General features: G+C 53.2%; 1 protein-coding gene across 12 annotated transcripts in view; it reads right to left on the bottom strand.

The window, feature by feature from the left end:
* Window positions 1–26,172, bottom strand: part of BCOR (BCL6 corepressor) — an 82,046-nt gene that overhangs the window by 26,131 nt on the left and 29,743 nt on the right. For 7 of the 12 annotated variants that reach the window (XM_038129043.1, XM_038129075.1, XM_038129054.1 and 4 more), the window contains 5 exons: window positions 13,057–13,186; window positions 11,482–11,560; window positions 7,746–10,577; window positions 6,995–7,048; window positions 6,340–6,523 (listed from right to left, as the gene is read on the bottom strand). In XM_038129043.1, coding sequence (XP_037984971.1) covers window positions 6,340–6,523; window positions 6,995–7,048; window positions 7,746–10,577; window positions 11,482–11,560; window positions 13,057–13,142 — 3,235 coding nt within the window. In that variant the 5' untranslated portion in view covers window positions 13,143–13,186. Of the gene's footprint in view, window positions 1–6,339; window positions 6,524–6,994; window positions 7,049–7,745; window positions 10,578–11,481; window positions 11,561–13,056; window positions 13,187–15,713; window positions 16,023–16,181; window positions 17,786–21,558; window positions 22,119–26,172 lie in introns of those variants that run through there. The other 5 variants (XM_038129103.1, XM_038129128.1, XM_038129092.1 and 2 more) reach the window with 4 other exon arrangements.

The raw sequence follows: 26,172 nt of genomic DNA, 5'->3' as shown, positions 1-26,172 counted from the left end.
GGGGAAACTTCCCTGATGAGTTTTCTCTTCACCACAATCTGGAAATGGCTCCAAGTAGCACCAAGGGCTCTGGAAATGTTTGTCGGCATCAGAAGACACCCCAGCATAATTTTTACACTGCTTGGGAAGCTGCCTGCAGGGCTGCTTGTAAAACAGCACAAGATATCGGCCAAGAAAAATCAAAACAAAAGCTGATTTTCTGCAGGCGAGCGGGAGGCTCGGGCTGTTCCGCTGCTCAGCGATGCTCCTCTCCACAAGGCCGTCTGGCCAACACATGCTCCTTCCAAGACTTTAAAATGCACTTTGTCACACTTCTTCCAGCCAACAACGCTGAGATGTTCCAGAGAACAGGTATCGCAGCTCACTACGGCCGTGCCTCTGAATCGCAGAGTCCCCCCGGATCAGAATGAATCTGGCAGCACCCTGTGCTTGCACATCTGGCACGAGGACGCCGCCCCACAGCTGTACCCTATAACCACACCAAAAGCACCAGCAGTCCCGTTTCACACAGCATAAAAGCAGCTGGCCCAGCCACGTTTTAAGTATCACAATAGAAATAAATGCGTCAATCAGATTTCATTTTACATTTTTAACGCAATCTGCTGTTTTCTTCCTTTCGTAAGGAAACGTTACACTTCAGTTCCCCTGAAGAGATCAGGTAAGGGCACTCTCAGCCACACCCCTGCCACCTTAGAGCCCCTCTCATCTCCAGGAGCACCAACAGCTACACGCCATGGTCACGCTGAGAGTCGCTACACTGGGATAGATTCCCTGCTCCTAACACTGTCTGGCCTGAGAAAAGGCAGGCACATCCTGACCAATTCCCAGAGAAGCTCTTGCAGGGTCAAAGGAAGTAGCAGGCTGTAGGGGGGGGCAGGGGGGTGATGGTCTTAATCTTTACGGCTTGCAGGAAACAGCAAGCTAATTCCAGCCTGCCACCACCGAAAGCAACCTGCTGCAGATTAATTCCTTCTCTATCTGCGAGAGGACTCGGCACGGGGATGTCGAGCGCCGCTCACTCAGATCGTGCTGAAAAATAAAGAGGGGAGAGAGCTCGCTAACAGCTTGTCACTGTCAGCCTTCCTCCGGGGCTCCACGTGCTGGGGAAGAACAGCACACACCTATTGCGGCTCGTCCGAAAAGCCCTGGCTGCCAGCAGCTCCGTGACGCCTTGGCCTCCGCTGCCCGCTGACATCCCAGAGGGACCCTCGGGGGACCAGAGCTACATCTCGGCAGCCGCCGAGGCAGGAATCCCTCTCAAGGAAGGACCGCCCGCTGCACACGGGCTGCGCAATCCGTCCCGCTCCCGCAGTAAGGCCATTAGGGAAGCGGCGTCTCCGCACACTAATCCCGGTTGTGTAATCGCCCCGCGCCGAGCGGGAGCGTGGCCCGGGAGCCGCGGGACGTGTCCTTGCCTGTGCGCTCCCCAGCCGGATTTTCAGTGCCAAAGAACAAAGGTCGCTCGCTGCTGGGGACACGGCGCGGCCCGGGGGCTGCCAGGCTCTCCTCGCAGCCCGCACGGACGCGTCGCAAGCCCAGAGGTTGTTCCCCCTGGCACAGCTGCGGCTGCCTCACGGCGAGCAGGCTCTATTAATGTTTTACCACCGGATTCCACTCCGTCCTCAAACTGTTTTGCAAGCAACCGGGATCAGACGCAATGTCTCCCCAAATTAAGATACAAATGTCAACAAGAAGCACAGCAACATAAGCATAACGTGCGTACCCAACAAGGATGAGGAGAATTTATCTGCTTTTGTTCCCACCACCTCCCCTCCCGTGCCATGTATCTACAACATCCTTTTCCCTGCCTAAGGAAGAAAACAACAACAAAATACTTGGGAGTTCTCGTATCATCATTATTCAAACAGCGGCGAGGTAGCCAGAAACACAGGATAAATGCTGAGTTCTCATAGCAACACACCTCTATGAGCAAGGAGATTAAACTCTTAAACGTGTTCCTTCCTCAAGCCACCAGTATTTGCCAGTCTCACACCAGCTGTGACAACCAGCACCAACAATTCAAACCATTTCTCACTGTCCTACCAATCTAGAAACAAGGAAGAATTGAGAAGATGCTTCTTCACAGCTGGTTTCTGTCTGAAGCAGTGTCTTCCTAGCGCACGGGTTACAATCTCACAAGGAGCAGTTACAGACACGCACAAACACGCTACCCAAAAAACTTTCTTTCATTTTTCCATCTTCCTGTTGCTGTCAACTGCTGTCAACAAGACCAGACCCTCCCATTCGATGCAAACAAGGAAACACATCTGAGTGTTCAAGCTGCAGATTCTTTTGTTCAAATAACATGGCAGCTAAAAACAGCCTTTCCTCTTCTCTGGAGCAACCTCTCATTGCGCTCACTTAGATGCAAGGCACCCTTTATTCATCCAGGAACAGTAATGACTATCCAAATGCTAAAACCCAGTATTCAGCAGGGAGATCACTACAACAGTAAGAAATTCCCTAAGATATCCTCAGAATTCAACTCTGAGTATCCCATGGGGCAGAGGGAACCCATTTTTCCCTCCAAGTACCTCTTCCTGGGAGCTTTCTGCATTTGTTGAGTTCTGCCCAAGCCTACCACACTGCACAAACAAGCAACCACCACTCTCAGTGAACAGACTTCTTTTTTTTTCCTTCCACCATGCCCTGTGGCAGGAAGGTAATAACTGACCAGGGCAAAGGACATGTTTACTGCCTCCATCTTTCATTTGTTCCAGTGTACACACAGCCCAGCAAGAAAAAAGAAAAGCAGGGCATCATCATGCAAAGGGACACTGGAACCTCACTACAATGCTAAGATCAATTGTGCAATGTGTTTTGGCACATTGCACCATTTACCATCACACATATCAACTGCTTTAACTTCTTCCTCATGACCTCATGCCTTAAGATCAGGCTTCTAATATATTGGAGTAATTTTGCCCAGCTAAGGCTTAAACAAGCAGTGTCTTCCATCCTAAAAAATTAACTAAACAGGTGAAGTCATGCTCCCCAATCAAGAAATTCAGTTTGTAGAATTCATTCAATCTTTCACACTCGGATACGATTTTCAGAACCTCTGGAAGAGCTTTGTTATGAACCGACATGCGATCATCACATGCCCGTATTGATGTGTGTGTCCATGCCAATAGCTTAAATCACTTGATCTCTGAACAATCCTATGACTCATGACATATGCATCCCATAATTTATCATGTTTGTGCTATGAAAATGCACTGGAGCAGCATTGCCTCAGCAACATTTACAAGTCACCTTGGCAACAAAGCAGCTTTGCGGCTGCTCTCAGATGCCCGGTCTCAGATGCCCAGCATAACCTAGACGAGATGGGAGAGAAGTGAAGCACTTCTAATTTACTGATTGGCTTTAATTGCTCATTAATTAGCTAACATGGCTACCTGCCTTAAAAAAAAAAAAAAAGGCAAAACAAAAAGCTAAACAAAGTAAAAGCCCACCTTCTTTTACCCTTTTCCAGGAGCCTCGATGCTCAAACTTAAGGAGACTCCCAGTACAGAAAACCACACACTGCCAAGTCAGAGGAAAAGTTTAAGGAATCGGATATTGTGCCTTCGTGTGCTTCCAAAAAAGTCTATGCATGTGCAATGCAGCTAGGAAAAGCAGCAAGTCCTACGACAAGCTAAAAAAAAAAGCAGTTTCCATCCCATCAAATGCCTCTGTAAGCATCACCTGCCTGTGTTATTCAGCCTTTTGTTGCACTGGTAGGTTCGGAGGAGCCAAGGGGGCAGGCAGCTGCCAGGGCCCGATCGGCTCTGGCGCTCCGTGCCAAGCACGGCCGCGGCGGCAGCGGGGGAGCCCTGGGAGCTGGCTCCGTGCCACAATCACAGTTCGGATGCCGTTTCCTTCTTCCCTGCCGACATCAGGCAGGTGAAGTGCTGGCAGTGGGCACAGAACAGCCCGCCAGCTTCGCTCCTGAATTCCCTCCTCGCACAGGTAAAGGCGTGGCTGCTTCACTTTCAAGCTAGCACCAGACAAACACGAAACACAGGGAAAACAACAACTTTTCAAGCGGCGAGATCGCTCGCAGGAGGCAGAAAGGAAACACGAGAGGCTGCAAACCACCAGCTCATTCCCGTTCAGGAGCTTTAAAGCCGAACACACCAATAGCATGGTCAGAAACTGAAGGCAAAGGGAAGGCAAAAGATCAGCAGCCCTGGCTCCCACCGAAGGGGAAGGGAAGGCAGAGCTCATCACCCCTTTGCTCAGTGAGAGATGCTTTAAGGCTGCTGGTGGCTCAAGCCCCAACAGAGAGCCCAAGCCACCACAGTAGAGGCATTCAAGAGGTGTGAAAGTCGGCTTCCTGATTTATCAGCTGCTATCCCCAGGGCCAGGAGGTGAACCACCATGATAAAAAACTTTTACTGAGACCTGAATCTGTACTGGTAAGTATTTGCTGCTGCCCAGGCGGGCGTACAAAAAAAAAGGAGCTCCCTCAGCAGAACAGATCCGTGCTTTTAGGAGTTTAGACATTTGGCCAAAGTCTGAAATAGCCTGTTAAGTCAGAGCTAATTAGCAGAGGAGAGGAATGAACTAACATAAGACTGAACATACTTTCCCTGCTTCCAACAGTTATTTAACAGTCTCAAACAAATTTTAGCCAGCAGATTCAAGTGCCAGAGATCTCACTAAATGGTGAATTTACAGACAAACCATACCATCAGCCTTTTGCAAGGATGGGGGAGGGGTTTCAGCATACAATTATGCTCTAACACTCATCCTCTCCACAGCCCCCCACAAGCAGACCCATGTCCCTGAGCAAGCCTGCCTTCCCTCCCTCTGCCAATCCCCTGCACCCCCCCTCAACTCCACAGCCCATCATCCCCCCTCTGCTGAACCCTCCCTGCAGCCAGAACCAGCCAGCAGGACTGCTGCTGCTCTTTTAGCTTTCCTGCACACCCAGGGTGGAATGTAACAGAGGACATCACCAGGGCATCCCTGAGGGGCAAGGAAGGCTGCAAAGGGGACAGCCAGGGCAGCAGCCTGCCCAGCTCTCAGCTTTAGCACAGGGACTGCAAAGGCAGCTGTGCCTTCCTCCCCACAGCTACCTCGACATAGCTTGGAGAAGGAAAAGGCTGCCCAGATTCCAGAGGCTCAGCCTGCCTCTCCCCACCCTGCTACCCTCTCCACTTCCACAATTAAAACTTTCCCCTGCTATTTTGCCATGCCAATTTTTGTGGAGGCTGTCATTTCAGTGATAGCAATGCCACAGTAGCTTGAATTTAGGTGAGTAACCAAGCAAGTACGATTGACCAGCACGCTCTCTGCCAAAAGCATTAACCAAAGACCAGAACAATAATTCAAAGTTATTAAATTGCCTGAATGAAATTTTCTACTAGCCCTACTCATGAATCTCCTCCTACCAAAGAGCACACTTAACCACTGAGTTACACAGCCACACTCACAGAGTGCAGTCTGCAGTACAATTCCCCTTGTTTTGCAATGCTTTCAGCACAGATCTTTTTTTCTGAGTTGTTCAAAACAAAGTAGCAACAGAAGGAACTGATTCACTCCTTAAATACCTAGGTAAAACAACAACAAAAAAAAAAAGGTGGAAACTGACAGAAGCCATATGCTTACTGAGAGCACAAACAAAAAAAAGAGATCTTTCTTGCATATAGTAAAAAATCCTTAATACCATTTTTTAATTTTTATCTTACTTTTAGGACATTGCATTTTCCATAGTCCCCGGACACCCTGTAACAGCCTAGAGGGAACAGACAGCCCCACAGGGAGTTTCACAGACTCTGCCTACAAGAACCTGTGCCTCACACACCTCCCAGCCACTGCAGCAGAAGTCATCAGGAAAAGTAACTTCTTATCATCTGGAGTTGTTACTGCCAGCTTTTATGGATAAGCCTGGCAGATCACACCCTTCCCCACTTCCCTTCACTCTTCTGTCCTCCATCCTTGCTTTGAAGACTGCAATACTGACATATCTCAGCGCCACTGCAACTTCAGGAAACTGAACTCCTTCTTGCTTCCCTGTCTTCCCCCAGATCCTTTCTGTATTTAAAATATAACCTGGGACCTTTGCTCTCACTGGCTGATGCAGCACCCCATCAGTTAAAAGGAGGATCTCTCTAAGGCAGTGACAAACAGTTAACCATCTCCTGAAAAGCAGGTGCAATGGCAACCAGAAACTTGCAAGCCGCAAAGCAAGCACAGAGGGTACCAGCCGTGGCAACTCAGCACCTGCAGAGGATGAGGTCAGTGACTTTCACCAGCAACACAGGGAGAACACGAAGATTTGCTTGCTTTGCTGCAAGCTGCCATGGCAAAGAGACACATACACGCTTCAGAAAGCCATCTAAATTCGCTTACATCTGTCATTGTCATTTTGGTCAGCAATGGCATCTTCCAGAGCAACAGACTTTGGCTTCTTTTCACTGTTTCCTTTCAAGTTTTCCCAATCTGCCTGGCTGAATCTGCAGACCTCTGAGTCTTTGGTAGCTGTTTGGCCTTCTCTCTCTTTCATCTCCAACTCTGAGAAGCGCATCATTGCACGCTAGAAAGAGAATTGATATAAAAAAAAAGTCTTGCAATAAAAACTACTTCATTTACCTTACCTTAAATGAAAGCATTTCCAAAGAAAAAATGACTCAAAACCAGGGTTTCAGATAAACAGCTAAGGGTAGGATATTAACACACCTGACTTGTAAAACAGTGTTCTAGCATCTTATAAGCAAATAGCCACACAATTCTTTCATATATAAGTATATATATATATATATAAAAGATTATATATAAATGTATATTATATATAAAACAAAAACATTCCATTTTGGAGGTAAAAAGAGACAAAAACAAAAAGAAATAAAATTAAATTAAATTAAAAAGAAAAAAAAAACAACAACACAAAACCGTACAATGAATAAAAGACGACCATGGCCCACAAACTTCCCTTTGTGTATTTGGAAATGAAATTTAACTCAAAGGTTTATGTAAGAGTCTAGTAATAAAAATTTGAAGAACTGACCTCACAGTAAGCAGCAGGTAGACATAAAATACTGTCCTCTTGTAATCCTTCCATCTATGTAATTAAAATGGGCACTCAATGGATCATTTAGATAATTTCATCCATTTTTATAAGCATAAACCAATTCTTTTCTTAACAATGCAAAACAATTTGGCTTAACTCATCCCTTCATTAAAAGTAAAACACCCTAAGAATATTCCTACACAATATCTGTCTATCATCCCTCAGCATCGACCTCAATACCACTCCTACTCTTCCCTAGGCGCTCACTTGGAACCAACGTTGCCTGAGACCCACTAATGCATGACTGCAACTGCTCACCATCCAATGGCACGTTTGGCATACTAATCAAAACTTCTGGGTACTGTGCTGTGCTGGCTGGCACTACAGGCCAGCTCAGAAATTACAGCCAGCGCCAAGGTAACATGCATGCCTGTCCGACTCCCCTCGAAACTGCACAAACATTGCATTAACGTGCATTAACATTTTTATCAGATCTTAGTAAAAGCCCTTTAAAGCTGGCTAGCCCATACATACCTATAAGCCACACATACTATTCTTTACATCGCCTCACTCTCACTAGTAAACTTACTCTGCTATTTAAAACCATTTATGGCGAGTACGCCCCAACAAAAAAATGTCCTGGTCTCCCCACCTGCGTCGCTTCTCTCAACTTTAAAAACTCAACTGTGACTCGCAACAGAGAAATAACGACAAAAAGCGCGGCGGCTGCTGGGCCGCGCGGACTCACCTGCAACGCCCGCTGCTCCCGGCTCAGCTGGCTGGAGTCGGCGTACAGCTCGGTCGTCACACACTTGAATCGGTCACCTACATAACCGGCAGAGTTCGCGATCCTCTTGGCCAGTTTAGACGGCTTGGGTTTCAGTATTTTGCCATCAGCAGACTCCGTGTCGTCGGCTCCGTCTTTGGTATAGGTCTGGCTGGCATCGATGCTTGGCGGCGCGGTCCCCATGCTGAATGGCTTCGCGTCCTCCTGCACCTTGCCAAAAGCCAGAGCTGGAGCATCGCTCTCGTGCACGCTTTCCAAGAAAACAGGAGAAGGCTGGACCGCCACTCTCTCTTTAGGCTGGCTCACAGATAAATCTTCTTTCCTTAAGCCGAACACTGATGAACTCTGGGCTTGCTTGAAATTATAGGTTTCGTGAACATCATTATTTCTTCCAAACTCCTCTCTCATTACAATAAAATCTCTGTGCTGAGACGCCTGCTCTACCTTGTGCTTTGTAGGGTCATTAGTCTGATTACTGCTTTCTGTAGCAAAGCTGGCTTTCGTTACGTTTGCTTCGCTCTTAGCTTCTTGCTCGTCTCGCAGAAGATCCGGGAAAAGGTGTTTGTCGCTTTTTGCAGAGTTTTTGCTATGGCCAGAGTTCTGGTGCAATTTCACGCTCTTGTCACCGGGCATTTCAAAATGCATCTTCCCACCGCTCTCCAGGAGCTCTGGCAATCGGCCCCGCAGAGCCGGGTCCTCGTAGCGGGCCCTCTCATGAGACCGTGACCTCCGTTCCGTCTTCTCCTCCTTACTGATCTCCAAAGCCGAATGCTGCAATAGCATGGGGTGCACCATCCCCACTCCCAGCGCATCCTGGTAGGCCATGAACTCCCCCCTCCCTGCTGGCAGGCTGTAAGGGAGGCCGGGTTTGGGAGCCAGGTGGGTGGGGTAGAGGCTGCCGTTGGGCAGCAAGACAGGGTGAGGGTAGACATGTCCTTTCCCGTGGAGGGTGAGAGGGCTGATGGCGATCCCCTCCGGCACTGGATATGGGAGGTAGCTCCTGGGGTAGGGCAGAGGCGGGGAGCGAAACGCCTCATTGGGCGGCAGGAAGATGGGGCTGGAGGCCAGGGCAGTCTCTGTCGCCTTGAAGTTGGCTTCCTGACCACAGGACTTGGCCACCTTACCGCTGTGTTTCGCAGCAGGGGTGGCGACGGGCTGCCCGACGTGCTGTATAACGGAGGCGGTGCTCTCTGCAGAGCTCCGGGCCGTCTTGGCGCAATCCACGTTGGCATTGGGAGCTGGCGACGCTGACGCTGGCCGCCCCCCTGCTGACACGGTCCCCGAAACACTGCCAACCACTGCTTCCGTGCCACCCATCCTGGGGCAGGAGGAACTCCGCGGCTGTGGCATAACCCAGTCCAGTGCCTTGTTTTTCAGTTGGACATTCTTCCCAGCCTCCTCACTGGGGCTGGGACCAGGAACGATCCAGGAGGACGGCGCCGTGCTGATAATTTCGGGCCTGTAGATGGGGCAGCTGTTCCCAGGAGAGATGGTTTCTTTCTGAACGATGTCACCGCCTGGCAAGTGTGTCCCACCTCCTGCCCTTCCATGCACCAGCACCGTTGGCATAATTTTCTTACCGTGGTCCGTCTTGCCAGCGGTTTCCGCATCGACCACTTTTGCCGACAAGTCCAGCGGTTTGTCGGTGACGTCTTTGGTCGGGGTCTGCTTTTCCAGGAGTGGGGGAGACCTGCTGTCCTTCCGGTCGTGACCAGCTTTCCGTGCATGGGGGGCAGATGGCAGGGGTGCTTCCCCAGCATCACTGCCTTTGGGAAGCTTCCCATTGGAGAGGCGAGCAGGTGGAAATTCACTGCCGATGTTCACGTAGGGCTTTGGGAGCGTAACAGCAGAGGAGGGAGAGGTGGTGATCCTGGGGAAATGTTTGTGGAAATCAGCATAGGCATCCCCGACCTGGGCAGGCAGGGGGAGGCGGGGAGATGGCCGGGGCGAGTGCGGCAGCAGGAGTGCGGGATCTCCTGGCAAGTTGGCAGGGGCCGGCTTGGCGGTGGGGACCCGGGGCTGCTTGCTGCTCTGGATGTGGGGGTAGGCGTGCGTGTCGACGGGGGTGCCTGGGCTCACACCCATCTTCCACGACAAGCTCTTATCCGGACAGTGCACCAAAGGTGGGATTGCTGGTGAAGCTGAAGCAGTCGAGAGCCTCATGGGCGACGCCAGCGACGAAGGGATGTGAGGGGCAACGTAGTGGGAGGGAGGCAGGTATAAAAAACGTTCACCGTTCGTACATACGGGCGAGTAAGCCAGGTGCTGCGGTAAGCTGTAGGTGGACTGCTGAGGTAGCAATGCCTTGTACATGTTCAACGAATACTTATTTGGTGAGTCAAGGAAAGGGTATATGGTGGGTGTTGCACCCTCCATGTAGGGGTTTACCCAGGGGAGCCTTAGGTAACTAGCACCATTGACACCGAGGGGACTCTGCCTGTCACCCGCAGCTCGGTCCAAACCCAGCGTCTCCCCTGTCGGGACAGAGTTTTTTTGTATTCCAGGTGGCGTTTTGTATATAGCACTGAAGCCGTTCGGGGCTTTTCCAGAGACAGCTGCGCTTTCCACCGCTTCGGGGGGATTAGACTTAAACTGTATCTCTGGATTTCTTTCAGGAGTAAATCCCAGGCTGGCTATCGAACCCGTAGCATCCCGCGATTTTTCCGAGCCAAGTCCACACAAGCTGGAATAGACAATGCTACTGGGCACTCTGAGTCCTTCTCGCATGAGCCCAGACCTGTCCATACTCAGAGCTGCAAGACTGTCGATGCGATGTGCTGTAGTTGCATCCACCTTTACAGAACAAGAAGCACGTTACTTTCACATCTCGCCAACACAACTACCATTCAAGCTACACATAGATCAGCATTTTGGACGAGAAACAGTAACAATGCAAACATGCTGTTTGTTGTGAAAACTTACAGAGGCTGATTACACTGGAAAATGGGAGAACAGGAACCTACAGAGTAATATGTATAACACCACAAACATCAACACCAATCTCTCCAAATCCAAAATTCAAACAGCCAGGAACAAAGGTGTGAGGACTCAAGCAGCCAGGAGTGGCCCAGAGACAATGCTCAGAGGCACTGCTCCTGTGCAACTGGCTCTTCAGTCCCAGCCCTCCCAGAGCAAGAGAACATGGCCTGGAGACCAGAAAGAGAAGGACTGAGTGCCTCTCTTCCTCATCCTCATCCTCCTCCTCCTCCAGGACCTCTCCCTCCACCACAGCTCTACTCCGGGGCTCACCGCTGCCACATGATTCATGGGGCAAGGCATCTGAGGATGCAGCATGAAGAAAGGTCTGCCCTCAAATTCCCTTCCCACCTGCTGCTCCCCATGTAGACTCAAAGAAAGGAAAACCCCACCAACTTTGCTGGAACATAAATGTTCTTAATGCTTACATGAACTATTTTTGTCACACATGCTGGTATTGTTCGTAACAGCAAAACTAAGAATCTGAAGTCATACAACACATATCACAAAGCATCAAGAGATTAACAAGATAAATAAACAAAGCCCCAACTTCACTGTTTCACAGAAACAACCTGAATGTGCCCAATCCCACTAGGGCTGCAACAGGAAGGTGTTTTAATCATTTCTCCAAATGGACCACGTAATAACAGCCAGGGGCAGGAGTCATGGTGGGGAGAACAGGCACAAATTCATCTGCAGCATGAAGCTTGTAACTTCTTACCACACTGTGATTCAGGTGATTTTCCTCCCTCAACTCCAGTCTGCTTTTCGGTGCATCACCATCATTAACGGGAATTTTCCTATTGAAAAACAGAAGCTTACTATTTGAAAACATCCTGTGCATCTCAGATCAGTGCAATACCCTATCACTTCCATATTCTGATTCCCCTCGAGAAGTCCCATGAGATTACGTATTTATCCTTCCCTGTACCCATACATGCTGACTACTTTCAAAAGCAAGGACCATTTGAAAATAAGCATAAAGGATTCTGACAAAAAGAACACACCAAGTACATCTCAGAGCAGCCTCTTCCAAAGCAAGCAGTTTTTGTCAAGGTCTTCTCTTTTGCTCCTTGCCCTTTCCTTTTTCCAGGGGGAGAATATCCCATTTTAAACATACTCTGCTCATATACCATCCATAAACACTACTGAGGATAAAATTAAAACGCACACACTAATATCATATGAACATCAGCTCTTCCATGCTTAAGAGGGAGCTGCACATCTGTGCCACACCAGTGTTGTAGCTCTGGGACTTGTTATCACAGAAATCACCAATAAAGAATATACCTTAGTGCCAAATTTCAAATCCCAGGGATAAAAATCACTGACATGCAGCAGAAGGAAAGTTTCAGCATTACCCAAAAGAACTCCTTTCAATCGAAGTGCTTAAAGGCATATCATCACCATAAAGCAGAAATGCAATTTTAATCCATTTATTTTTAAAAGATTCACCTTCCCTGCAAGTAGCACATACAGTTATTATCCCTGAACAACTGGGAGGAAAGTGGGGAGGGAGGGTGAGAAAGCAAAGTGAGATGCTTGGCTGTTTTCCTTCAGCTTATGTTTGCAAACAGTATTCCCTGCAAAGACCAAAAACTTCCACCAGCTTTTTGGAGGCTTTTCACACAACAGTGAGGACAGAGAATGAGAAGAGAGAAAAGCACTAAAACCACACAAAACTGGCACAGAGAACTGGAGGCACATCTGCAGCTTCTGTCCAGCACCATTTTTGCTTTTTAAAGAGCTGGGATTTAAGGGAAGGGGACACCTGCCAATGCCTATGTCGTCCCATCGAACACTGTAATTTTGATCATCAACTGAATTATATTCAGCAGGAAAAAAGGTGGGGAGAAGGAGATATTCACTAGTGGGAAACAGACACTACTGATCCTGTTTCACATGACAAGCTGTTGGTCCAAAGGCAGAGAACACCAAACTGCAGGCACGAGCCCCTCTGCTGCAGAGAATCACCACAAGAAAACGTGCACTATTTGGCTGAATTCCCCTTCACAAATGCAAAATAATTAATTAATTGTAAAAGCACATTCAAAGGTTGCTCTGGGTGCGTCCCCACTTCACTGACCCAGGTTCCCTGTTCCATAGTAAATCAGCATCTGCTCTACTGCTCTCAGGCATGTCTTGACTTCTCTCCCTTTGCCCTCCCTCCAAGCTGGGCTGATCTCCATTCAAGGTGGCAGCTTTCTGCTCCAGTATTAGGGAAGCGAGCAAACTCCGAGACCTCGCTCTGCAGAATTACAGTGTGGTTTAACTTGCCAGAAGCTTAAATATTTACCTGTCTTCATTAATTCCACACATGCGGACCCTTTCATTGCTCATCCAGCTATGAACGTTGCCATACAGGGGAGTTGCAGAAAGCATGACGTCTTCTTAAAAATCAACGCTTTTCTTCACGGTTTTATATTCTATTACGAAAAAGAAAAGAAGAAGGAAAGAAGGAAAAAAAAAAGTTGAGCAGATTTGTCTAGGAGGAAGTGCAAACATCACAGCGGAGCAGCCAGCCTCCCTCCGGGTAATTAATAATGAATGCAGGATTGGTGCGGGGAGTGAGCTGCCTACGTTAACCGCTAAGGGAGATACCCGGCAATAAAGGAGCAAATTGAGGGCATTTATAGGTCAGAGGAGATGGATCTTTTCCCCAGCGCACATCCAGAAAATTAAGAATCATTCCAGACTATCGACAAATAAAAGTTTCTCCACAGCATTTCATTTCCACAAGAAATGACTCAGCTGGGCCAAGTACACACCAGTCCCCAGATCTTCATCTCGTAGACTGAGCCAAGGAGGGAGACCCCGTGAGCCTGGGGGGACACTCAAAACAACCCACAGGAGCTCACAAAAGCCTTGCATTACGAACACACAGGAGCAGGAGAGCATGGCAAGAACAACCACATACCGCGTGTATTAGCTACGCTGATTGCTGATAAGGCTTTTACACGAGGACTTAAAACTAAAGAGACACTGCTACAGAAGGCATCTAAATAAAACCCCCCCTTTTAGCGTCTGCACATGACTAACTTGGAGAAAGGGGTTAAAAATAGTAAGTGGGTTGGCGAGCTCCCCACCCCTTGATTTGATTAAGTGAGGAGCCCTGGTGGCTTCTGCATTGGAGCTGCTGTGCTGCTGCTGCTACTGCTGCTGCTGCTGCTGCTGCTGCTGCTACTGCGAGTGCTTTCAGTAATTCAATGATGCCTGCTCACTCCAGGGAAAGAAATCATTAGCGGGCTCACTGGAGAAGTATTAGCAGTCCAAGAGGATCGGCGCCGTGTGCAGCCAGAGAGGCAGGTGAAAGGTAACCACACTTTCACGTCCAGTGGCAGAGAGGGAAAGGCTTTTCCTCCCCTCTACCTTGCCTAATGCCACCTCTGCTCGCATTAAATTCTAGTTTGCTGCATGAGCGAAGTGTCAGGACAAGCTGCGTTTTATTAACAGGATTATCGCGGCGCATGATTTATTCCAGTGCAAGATTTTAATTGCTCTTCGGAGGTTGAGTCGTTTCTTTTGACTGAGCTTCAGCCTGCATCCTGCTGCTAAATGCTGGGTTAATAAGTAGGGGGAGCCTTTAATGCACAGGATATCCCTCAGCTCTTCCTCTCTCACAAAAATAGAAGCCTTTAAGCAGGAGGCATGATACTCCTTTTACACACACACAAGCCAGTAACGGGCGATTGACCACTGGGAGTTTAATGCCTAACGTCTCCCAAAGCATCCATGCTTCCCCAGCAAACTCATTTCCTTTGTCAGGCTACAAAATATGCAAATGATCACTTTGGCATTTAATAGGGAAGAAGCCCAGATTGGGCCTTTAACACAATACTTCACACACGTTCAGAGAGGTTTAAGAACTGAAACGGCAGGAAAGCCTTGTTCCCCAACACTTTTTTCTCCCCTCAGAGAGGCCTTTTGTGCAAAACTCCACGTCTGGAACAAATGTATATTAATGAAACGGCGCAGTGACCCTCCTTTCTCCACAACGGTTAGCTTTTCCTAATGAAGTCCGCACAAATCGCCGCGAGGAAACAAAAATCCACGGAGGTTAGTTACCGCGCTATCATTCAAAAGGAGTTATTTCACTGGAAAGACGTTTTCTGGACAGATTTACTGGTTTCCAGATGCGCCGCTCGTAATGTTTTCAATAGAGGCAGCAGCAGCATGGAGAGAGTGATTTAGGGTTTTACGTAAGGTTAGTAGCCACCCCGTGCGCTGCCTCATCTCTAGGGGACAGACAGCGGCTCAGGGAAGGGCCTCGACGGCACGGTCCCGCTTTCCATGCCCTGCTTCCCTTTGGGGCCAGGCTCCTCAGAGGGGCTGCCTGCGCCCGCCCGCTTTCCTGGCTGGAAATGTATCATTAAGATAAGGCGAGGTGCCTGAACTAGAGCCCATCAATCCCCTGACACGTGCAGATAGCGAAATGCTGAAGCTGCATAGGGGGAGTGAGAGCTTCCCCAGCCAAAAGCGGGTAATCTGGAGGCCCCGTGTCCCACAGCCACCACCACCCGAGCAAGGGCAAAACCCACCCGGTCGCAGGGACGTGGTGGGATGTCCCGGGGCCACCGGGCAGGTCAGAGCCCGTGCCCCCGACGGCTGCCAGCCCCTTCCCCAAAGCCACCCCTTCTCGCTGCGCGCCCCGGGTGCGCGCGTGTGCGCAGTTATAATCATCGCCGCCCTGATGAACTTCTTGTGAACTGTTTAAAAGTGGAGGTCTGCTGAACGAGCAGCGGCGCCACTGCCAGCCATAATTTCATTGCAACAAGCAGCAGACTTTTAACTCTTCGCACACCCTGTCCCTCCCCCTCCTCTCCCTCCCCACAAGCAGCTGCCGGTCGGGGGATACCGGCTCACCGAGGCTCGGCCAAACGCCGGCAGCGCCACAAGCGCTCTGCGCTGCGGGGACGGGGGGGACAGTGCAGGGGGGCGAGGGGTGCACCGCACCTATTTATACACCCGGCTTCCGCGGGGGTGGGCGCAGCCGGTCCCGTTATGCAACCCCGACGGCGGGCTGAGCGCCCCAGCGCACGGAGGAAACCGAGGACACGTCTCTTCCTCCCTCCTCCTGTCACCCACCGGGCCACCGTCAGCGCGCCCCGGGGCGCCGCAGCCCCCCCCGGCCGCCCCCGCTGCGCTGCGCGGCGGGGCGCGGAGCGGGGCTCGGCAGCCGGAGCGCGCACGGCATTTCCTCCGGGAGGTGTCTGGCCGATAAAGCCATTTGCGGCTAAATATAGACGGTGATGCACGGAGGAGGGAGGGAGGGAGGGAGGAAGGGAGGAAGAGAGGGAGGGAGGCGCGGGGTGGTGGGGGGGGCGGGGGGGGTGGAAGAGAGTGAGACGCGCAACGCACACGCGGTTCCGCAGCGATGCCGCCGTGTGAAACCAGTTGTGAAAAGCGCCTGCAAGCACTAACCTGCCTCCCGGCGTGCTGCCGAGCGGGGCCCCGGCGTGCCGAGCCGAGCCGTGCCGTGCCGTGCCGAGCCGAGCCGGGAACACCCACCCACCTCCCGCGCTGCCCGCGCCCCGCGCCGCAGAGGCAGGCACAGGCACACAGCGCACCGCTCGGGCAGCTGATTAAAAAGGGAAACGTTTGGGTCTCCCTCGCAACGTCAACAGACTTTTGGCAGCCATTGACGCCAGCAGCAGCAAAGTTTTGTTAACACGCTGCTGGCGTGGAAACGAGAAAAACCCGATGCCCGCGGGGAGAGGGAGAAGGAGGAAGAGGAAGACTCCACTTCTCCGTGCCTCCGGGGGAAAGAGGAGGCGATGGCAGCGCCAGCCGGGACAGGGCAGCCCGCTCTTCCCCCTCCCTCTCCGCCCCCATGACCCCGGGGTGCCTGCCGGCGAGTTTCGAGGTGAAAGTCTCAGCGAGGGGCGTGGAGGGGCGGGGGGTGGGGGGCGCCCGGAGGAAGCCCGGCGGGGCCGGCGGCTGCAGCGAGCCAGGAAGCGGGTCGGGAGGAGAATTGCAGCGGCGCACGAGTTCCCTTTTGGCGCCTTTACTCTTTTCCACCTCCGAGCTCCGCCTGGCAGCCTGCCAGTTTCCACTGCACAAGCCACGGAGCCGGCAGCGGCAGCGCAGCGGCAGCCGGCGGGGAGGGCTACGCGGGGTTTGAAAAAAAATAAAACCTCTGCGAGAGCTGATGGCACCGACGGAGCGCCGGGAGCTTCGGCAAATAACCCAGCCTTTCGGATATTAAAAGCGATGCAATAAATTACCGGCCTCTGATCCCTCCCCCACATCACCCCCCCCCCCCCCTCCCCGGGCCCCCTTTCCCCCCACCCCGTCGCCGCCCGGTTCCAGGCCACTGGAAGGATCATTCCTAGATTTGTGAAAATCCCTGAGAAAGAAGTGAAAAGCAATCGGGGACTCGTAGTGATCTACTTCGATTAGCCCTCAGCCCCGTTCATCTGGAGCTTGATTTAAAGGGCAGCGCTCGCACGGTATTTATAAGCTTAAATACGGGCTGATGCTTATGAATGTGTTTAGGTACCTCGTTTATCTTGTACCTCCGACTTATATATTTACGACTTATAGGAACAACGACCTGTGCCACGGCTAGAAAGGAGACTTCAGAGACACCGTATTGCTGTGCCGTTTACAATGCGCCGTATAAAGCTTGGCAGCAGCCAGCGATCTAATATTAGACAAGTGTTAAAAGAATAGGCTTGGCTGCTCTTTTTATATATATATATGTATAAAAAAATAAAATATACTGTGGGGTTTTTTTATGCAATCTCCACACGACATCACTGCTAGTGACACGTTTTGTAAACCAGAGGAGGAAGCTGCAGACTAAGTAGCCGCCGCACGGATCCGCGGATTAGAGAAGAAGTTTGACCTTTACCCGGGACGTGTGGCATTTCATTTAACCATAAAGCTAAGCACAATGCGCCAGCGAGATCGCTAAACCGATTTAAAATACATATAGAGTCATGCACGACAGTAGTGCATCTCGGTTTAGGCACCGTGCAGGCAGCACGAGGGGGTCGGCGACTATTTTAAGGCTCCTGCCGCAGCCACCCCCCCATCGTCCCCGTGTCCCCCGTGTTCCCCCCTCCCGCGGCTCCCACACCGTCACGTGTCGAACAGCGACCGGGACTTTCTGCCGTGTAAACACGGCGCGGCGGAGCCGACCGGGGACACCCGGGGCTGCCCAGCCAGCGCCAGCGCCCGCACCAGCGCCAGCGGGGCATCCTCCCCGCCCCGGGCACCGCCGCCCCGGGCCGCCCGCCGCTCTGCGCCCGGCTCCGGCCCCGGGGAGACACCTCCAGGGCGGCGGGGCTCCGGCGGGGTCGGCCCCCCCGGCACAGGCGGCCCGAGGGAGCGGCGGCCCCGCGCCCCCCCGCGCCGCCTGTCACGCCTTGGACCCGGCACAGACAGCGCTGCGCCGGAGCGGCAGCGGCGCGTTCCCCTTTCCCATATGCTGCGAGGCGAATCATTGCATCGCTCTCAGCTGCCGGCGGCAGCCAAAAGGGGGGAGGAAAAAAAGTTTTCAATTAATGATAAGCCTAGGAACTGGGGAAGGGGGCGGGGGAGGAGGCCAATGAGGGAAAGTTAAAATGGCTGGCGATCCTTCAAATAACCCTGGCTGCTTTCCCCTGGAGCCCACACGGCACTGCCTGCCGCGGAGCCCCGGGGGAAGACCCGGACGCTCAGGCACACGCTCCTCGAGGCCAAAGCTGCCTCGGGCGGCCAAGGCTGCCTCCGCACACCGCGATGCCCGTACCTGAAGGTTACGGGACATTCGTACAGCGGGGGCACTCGCGTCATCCCCCCTCCCCCCGGTTAAACCACATCGTGGGGGTGCGATAGAGTGGCTGCAAAGGCTCCCACACACACACAGCGGGGGGAGGTGAGGCGGCTGGTACCCAACTTTGAGGCATCACGGCGTGAAGGATTTCCCAGAGATTCGCGGGAAACACCGGCCCCGTCCGCCGCACTGGCAGCCCCGCACCGCCGCTACGGCGCCCGCCCCCGGGGCCCCCGTCCCTCCCCCGGCGCGGGCGATGCCTCTGTCCCCCAGGCGCTCGCCGCGGTGGCCGGGCGGGACGTGCCCTCCGGGGGAGCCGGGGGATTCCTGCCGCCGCTCCGGCCGTGCCGGCAAACAAGGCTACTACTGGAGGCGGCGGCGGCGGCGGCGGAGGGAGCCACAAACCGGCTCAGCCGCAGGAACCCCCGGGCCCCCGCGCAGAGGGGGGCCCACGGAGAGAGCCCGGGCTCCCTTCCGTCGCCCACCCGCCGCGGCATCTCCCTACCCAGGCCGGCCGCGCCATTTTACTCACACACACACACACACAGATACACACACACAGATACACACACACAGACAGACAGACACACAGACACCGCGCGCGCGCACGGGAGCGAGGTTTCCGCTGCCGCTGCCAGAGACAACAGGCAGCAGCCGAGCCCGGGCTGCGCAGGCGGAGCAGCGGCAGCAGTGGGAGAGAGGGACACACACACACACGCAAGCACACACACCCACGCACCGCGAGCCAGGCAGAAATGTGCATTTCAGGTAATTTAAGGCCGCATTCCCGGCGCAGGGAAGGAAAAGCGCAGGCCTGCGCCCCACCAGCCCATTAACCCGCCGCGCAATCGGCATCCTGGGGACCCTTCATTGTTGCCTTTATTCCCTATGGTTTTTGCTTTCCAGGAGGGGGATAGAAGGGGGGGGGGGAGGGGGGGGGGGGGGAGAGGAAAGGGAAAAAAGGAAAAAAACACCGAGCCAGCCCCTTCCCCCCGCTCGTCCCCCATTGTTCGTCCGCGGGAGGCTGGGAGAGCGCAGCGCCACGGGCTCGCTATCAGCCGGGCTCCGGCGAGCACACCCCTGCCCCCAGTATCTCGGGAAACTTAGGAGGCAGGGTGGGGGGCAACCCCCCCACACTGAATACTGAAGTCCCAGCGCTCCTGCGAGAGTTGGGCGAAGGCCTGCGCTCACTTCCGCAACGTTATCCTTGCAGAAATACCGGAGCACGGCCCCCGTTTCCTTCCCCCAGCCCCCGCCGCACCCCCGGGGGGTGGAGTGATTAATGGGCCGTACGCCCTTGGTTTCCCTCCGGCCAGCCCGGCACACCGCTCCCCGGCGCGGAGCCGCCGCGGCACGCTGGGCGGGGGCGGCCCCCCCACACATCCGTCGGGGACGTTGGGAGATATTGATCACGGACGACTTCATTTTGCATAACTGCGGCTGACAGGGCCTGTGGTTCCCTCATTTACGGAGCAACAGCTTCGCGGGGCTGATGGATGGGGAGCGGCTCCCTCCGCTCCCCCAGCCCCCCACGCCGATCCCCAGCCCCGCGGCCCCGCGCCTCATGCAGCAAATGGCCGCGCACAACAACAGGCAAATATTAAACTTAGGTGCCTCCGTCTCTCGTTTTACCTAGCGCGGCCAGCATGGAAGCCTCTCGCTTCCCGCAGGGCTTTGTCTGCGCAGCCACGCCAGGGCCAGGGCCGGGGCACGGGGACCTTCGGCGACAACATCCAAGAGAAAGTGCTTGGGAAGTTGGGGGGTTTTCCTTTTTAATTCCCTCCTCCTCCTCCCAGCAACAAACAAATAAACAGCCTGGTTTCTGCTAAACAATGCATAAAAATTAGCCTCGCCCCAAAGTTTATGTCGGGTTTATGGCGCTAACGTTTCTCCTTAATGGGAAACGCTTTCCCGGGCACTTCTGGAAAGCGCTGGCGAGCCCTGAGTTACGAAAGCTGCATTACGAGCACCTCGACTAAACATCTCTGCAACGTGTCCCGACCTCACATCCACCACCTTCTCCACACCTTTAGTCCAGGGTGGGCACAGCCAGCGCCAAACACCGCCCCGCTCGGCGTGCGGAAGGCACCGGGGGCAAAAAAAAAAAAAAAAAAGGAAACCAAGCCACGTGAAAAAATACAAAAATTACAAAGAAAAAAAAAAAGAAAAAGGAAATAAAAAGGACATAAAGTTGCCGGTAGCGGCGGTGCCCCGGTGTAGAGGAGGCAGCGTGCAGGCCGCCACCGGCCCTGCCTTCCCATCCCGGCGCTCCGCACCGAAACAAAGCAGCGAATCAACTGCGATGCAGATGGGCGGCTATGAATTTTTTGCTGCTGCTTAGAGCTTTAATTACTCGTTCTTGATCCGTGGGACTACGACACGACACCGCCAAGGTTAAAATGCCCTGAACAGCTCTGAGCAGATGTGAACGAGTTGGCAGACGCGCAAATGAGGTCTGCCTCTAAGCATGATAACAAGTGACTAATACATTGCATATCGCTGAAAGAAAATTATTTTTCTCTAATTTGCATTAGCTTCTTTTTTTTTTTTTTTTTACGCCGCCGACATTCCCTCCTCAGAGGCAGCAGCATAATCCTTAAAATATTGCTCCGTGACTTTAAAAGATTTGGAAGGAGGCAGCAATTGCCAGTGTTTTGGCTATGCAAGTGTTTTGGCTATGCAGGCTTGTTTATCTTTCCGCCTTTGCTCCAAGGCGAAACTAGTTTCGCAAGCAGTATTCTTGCAGAAAAATGGCACATGTCATATAAAACACCAGTTTATAGGAATTGATGCTAAAATTGTTGAATGACTACTGGTGTACTTTTGCCACTAATAGCACAGTGTAATCCATAAAGGACCAAGGGGACAGTCAAGGCCAAAAGAGAAAAAAAAACATAACAGATTGACTGGAGAGAAATAGATAAAGACAACCCATCGACCAAGGGGGGTGAGGGAGGAAATAAGCATCTCCCCTTCTTACCTGCCTTCCACCCCAGAGACGCCTCGTCAAAAAGACAATAATACGTGGAGGTCACTTACTATATAAAACACAGCGGTTCTCGTAGGTAGCGAAATTATGTCAGGTACAAATATAGGCTGGAACCCAGTTCTCTAAGTTTCCTCGACTTTCCAGAGGCTCTTCTGAAAGGGCCAGGAGATCACCCGGGGTACTGGAGCAAACTTCAAGAACAGACAGCATTTTATATCCTACGCTCAGAAGACAAACCGAGGGCCTTAGATGCAGAGGCTTTGAGCAGAAAATAGCCACTCGGGAAATTTATGCACAAGGAGTTTTTCACTGAAGACCTACTCCAGGGATCCCTGCACATCCAGGTTATCAGGGGTCGTACGCTGCCATCTCAAGCGGCAACTTCTCTGCCAACACGTGTTTGTGAGGGAAACGTGCTGCCAGCCACCGCACCGCGCCGTGCCCCGGGCCGGCCGAGCTCGCAGCCCTCTCCTGCCGCGGGGTGCCGGGACACCGCGCCCGCCTCTCCCGCAAAGTCACCGGGGCCGGCGCAAACCTGCCGCCGGGAGGGATTTCCCAGCGCCGGGGCCGGGCACGGAGCCGGCCGCTCCTCCAGCTGCCTCCCTGCGCTTGTAAATCAAGCGGAGGCGGAAAGAGGGGCCGGGGGGAGGGGGCGGAACGCTTCTCCCCGGCCAGCGGCGTTTGCTTCAGCGTCGCGGCGGGCGGCAGGGCAGCGCGGCTGGGCGCCCCGCCGCCGCCGCCGCCCGGGATGCCGCCGGGCCCCGGGGCGCCCCGCCGAGCCCCGCAGCGCCGGGCGGTGCCTCCGGGAGCGGCCCCGGGGCCACTCCGGCCGCAGCGAGAGCTTTTGTGTGCGAGTGCCAGCGAGGCGCGGGCTTTTCGCGCTCCAACAGCTGTCACATTATTTGCACTGGCTGTAAACAGCCTTCGCCTTCCCCCCACCCCAAACCCCCGCCCCCCTTGCCAGAGTTAAATCCAGACTAACAATCCCCAGTTAGAGATCAAACCAACAACAGCAGCATTGTGTCTGCCTTCATTGCTTTACCATCAACTACTGCAGCTGGTTTACTCGAAACAAGGAACACCCTCTACCCACCTCCCCCGCCCCGGGGCCAGAAACGTGCTCGTTCCCGGAGGTTGGCCAGGCGGAGCCGCGCTGCCCGGGGGCTCTGCGGGCCGGGCCGGGAATGCGGGGTGCTGCTCCGCCAACCCGATGTCGGTGGGTGCCAAGCGCCGCGGGGCTCTCCCCCACGGCACAGAGAGGTTTCCAGTCAGCCCGACGAAACGCCTGCACAATCACAAGTTGAGCTCCGCTCTCGGTCTGGCTTTTGGGAAAGGCGAGGGGGAACCCCGCTGCAGCGGGGAAAGCCGCGCCTGCAGCTGCGCAGCGCCCCGCGGCACACGGCGAGCTCGCCCCCGCGGCGCGCCTCCGAGCAGCCCTTCCCCGGGAAAGCCGGGCTTCCCCCGATCCCTGCCCGGCCGCCTCGCACCGGGCCGCCGCCGGCAGGCAGCGTCCGACCTGCTGTCGCAGCGAACCTCCCGCCGAGGGGCCCCTCCGCCAGCCCTGCCCGGGGCGGTGACCCCGCAACCCGCGGCGGCCCCGGCCCCTCCGCTCAGCCGGGTGGCAGAGACACGCTTCCACCTTCTGCTTTCCACCGCAAGGAGGAAAAAAAATAACAAGAAAAGAAAAATGCCAATAACCTAAAGCACGACTCCAGCTTCGCTCATGGTACAACCACCTGGAAGCAAAGGAGTGCGCTGCACACTCTCAGAGGGCCTTTTGCTGGGCACAGCTGGAATGTGAGTGTAAATCCTCATAGCTCCTTCCCTGCCCTTACTAATTTTTACATCAGCAGCAAAGTTGGAGGAGACGTGGAATTTACTTTACAGAATCATGGGGAAAATAAATCTGTTCGAGGAAACCTTTCCTTGCCCATTCTGACTCCCGGCATTACCCAAATTGCGCATCTCTTAAGGGAAAACCGAGACACGGCAACTTTCTCTGAAATTTGTGTCCCGCACAAACTCTTTACGAGGCCACAGGAGCTGAAATAACATTTTCCATGTACCTATATGCAGCGTGGGAGACAGCACCAGTAAGGAAAAACAGCTGACTTTATTGGAAGCATATCTCCATCTTGGCCTAACTCCTGCCAAAGGGCAGTACTACCCCGGCAGGTATGGTGCTTCACACTAATGTGGTAAGTCTCCAATCGACTTCTGAATCAGATTCACCACCCAAAGACACCGGTACATATTCACAGGTCAGTATCATCGACTATTCATTGCCTATACGTAGCTAGAAATCTGCTGGCCTGGTAAAAACCACTGCTAACAGAACAATGTCAGCAAAGGCTGCAACACAGTCTTGTGAGAGACAGGCGATTCGTGCCTACTGAGGCTCTTTCAGCACAAAGGCTTTTAGAGGAAGAAGAGAGAGAAGGGGGGAAAAAAGGAGGGAGGGCTCTCGTGTTTCAGGGCTGCTGTCCCCTGGGAACCAAGAACCAAGTGTAGCTTCAATCAAATGCTGACTTCTCCTCTGGGAGCTCAGTAGGAAACCTGATCTCACTAGCTCATGCCTGCCTCCATGCATATAGGCTGGGTTTTCTTTCATACCAGCAATTTGTATAAAGAGGGGAGCCAATATAGTTTATTGCAAACGAGATCTCACAGTAATGGATCTAGAGAGATACTTCTGTAGCTAAAATAAGACAACCTTCAGCCACCTGCTCAGGGCAGGCCGCGCCACAGCCGCCTCCAGCTCGGCACACAGGGCTCGCTGTGGGCGCCCCTGGCACAGCACGGCACGGCACAGCCTCCCACGCATCTCCTCCAGCCCTGCATCCTGCCCAGCTGGCAGCAGCCGCCCTGGGTTGGAGTTTTGTGCAATGCCAGGTTACACTTCCATTAAAACGTTTACCCTGGGAGATCACTTCCTGCTTGCAAAAGTACTGCTCCAGCTTCCCCTGCTGCTCCCAACTTTAGCCAGAGGTATTTGTCTCCTCGCCCAGCAAAGCCTGGAAACCCTGCAAAGCATCCACCCCTGCCCACTGCTCCTGGGCTGCCCTGGCACGGCAAAGCATGGCACAGCACAGGAGACCTGCAGGGGAAGGCAGGCCAGACCTCAGAGCTCCGCATAACTTCACACCGGGCTGCTTAATTCTGCACGGGGCTTTGCTAATCCACTTTGTGCTTGACTACTGAAACAGGAGGAAAGGAAAACACTACACGGGGGAGCACGACCAGGCCAGAGCAAGGTGAGCCTGGGGGACTGCAGCCTGTGGGAAGGGCTTTCCTCAACACCCAGCTCAGCCTCCCACTGTTGTGGGCAAGTCGGAGAAGCTTATAAAGCACAACCCAGCACACCAGAGCGTGGGAGCAAAGGGGATTGCCCGAGGATCAGAGATCCCTGTAGGATCTCTCCATAGCCAGGAGCTTTCACATGGAGAAAGTTTGGCTCAGGGAGGGAATTTACACTTAGAAAGAGGAGCTCAGCCCATCCCTTCTTGTGCCATTAACAAGTTCTCTGTGAATTTCAAGGAGAGCTGAGAATACGCCCCTCCAGCTTTGATTTCACTTCTCTGTCCCTACCTGTCACCATACACAACCGCCATACTCAAACCATGACTAAAGCAGCCGCACAAAGCTCTCTCACCCCTCCAGGAGACTCCCAGAGCAATGCCACCCCACCCCAGGGGAACACAGAGGAGACACAGCAGTGGGTGAGGGACAGACAGCCCCACAGCACCTGTTCACACGGGGACAAGGACACCCATCAGGCTGCCCCAAGCACGCAGTCTGCTCTCTGTGCAAGTACAGGTGTACTCTTCTCTGCTATCAACTGTGCCAAGTGCCAGCTACTCCAATACTGCCGTGAATGTGGAATTCTCACTTTTATAACTGAGGATACAGGCCCAAATGTTTTGTAATATGCAAATACTGAAGGGCACACAAGGCCCCTGGGTGAGGTACTGGGGTAAGACCAAGAGCTGCTCCAGCTGAAAACGAAAAGCAAACCACACGCTGAGAAAGAATGAGCTGGCAGACTGCAACCCACCGTGGGCTGTCTAGAGGTGCACGGGGAAGGAGCCCACCACAGCACCAAGCCACTGCAGCTCCTGGAGGTGGGAGATTACTCCAAGGGCAGCAGGAGCCACGGAAAGGAGAGCACCAAGGCTGGGAGCGCTCTCGGCCCTCCTGGCTGAGGAGCAGGCAGAGGAAGCACAATGACAGGCTTTCCTGATGCAGCTCCGCCACAGAGCACAGCCCCGAGCCTCCCCTTTCCCCTGTGCTCTACTGAACACACTCAGCTCTTTATACGAGCTGTTCCCAGTGTGGCTGGTGGATTCTGCGCTTTCCACTTTAATTGTCTTATCCAAATAAAGCTTTGTTTTCCTTAGCACGACAATCCCAACATTCAGACCGAGATTTTCATTGGACAGAGGAGATATTTTATTCTCTGATTGTTTAGGGAGTCAGGGCTTACACGGAACAGCCCCGGCTTGTGTGCCTCCACTCACAATGGGTGCTTTGCAGCCCCTTGTCCCATCGTGTAGATTCATTTTTCAGAGTTATCAGGGTGAGAATCATGTTTCTCTCAATTTCATAGCTTTCCAAGTCTATCCTAGACTTTAACAAGTCTTTTAGTTTGCACCTAGACAATAAAT

Source organism: Motacilla alba, chromosome 1, assembly GCF_015832195.1.
Source record: "Motacilla alba alba isolate MOTALB_02 chromosome 1, Motacilla_alba_V1.0_pri, whole genome shotgun sequence".
Lineage (NCBI taxonomy): Eukaryota > Metazoa > Chordata > Aves > Passeriformes > Motacillidae > Motacilla > Motacilla alba.
The sequence above is the reverse complement of the archived record's forward strand: the minus strand, read 5'-3'. Positions and strand labels throughout refer to the sequence as shown.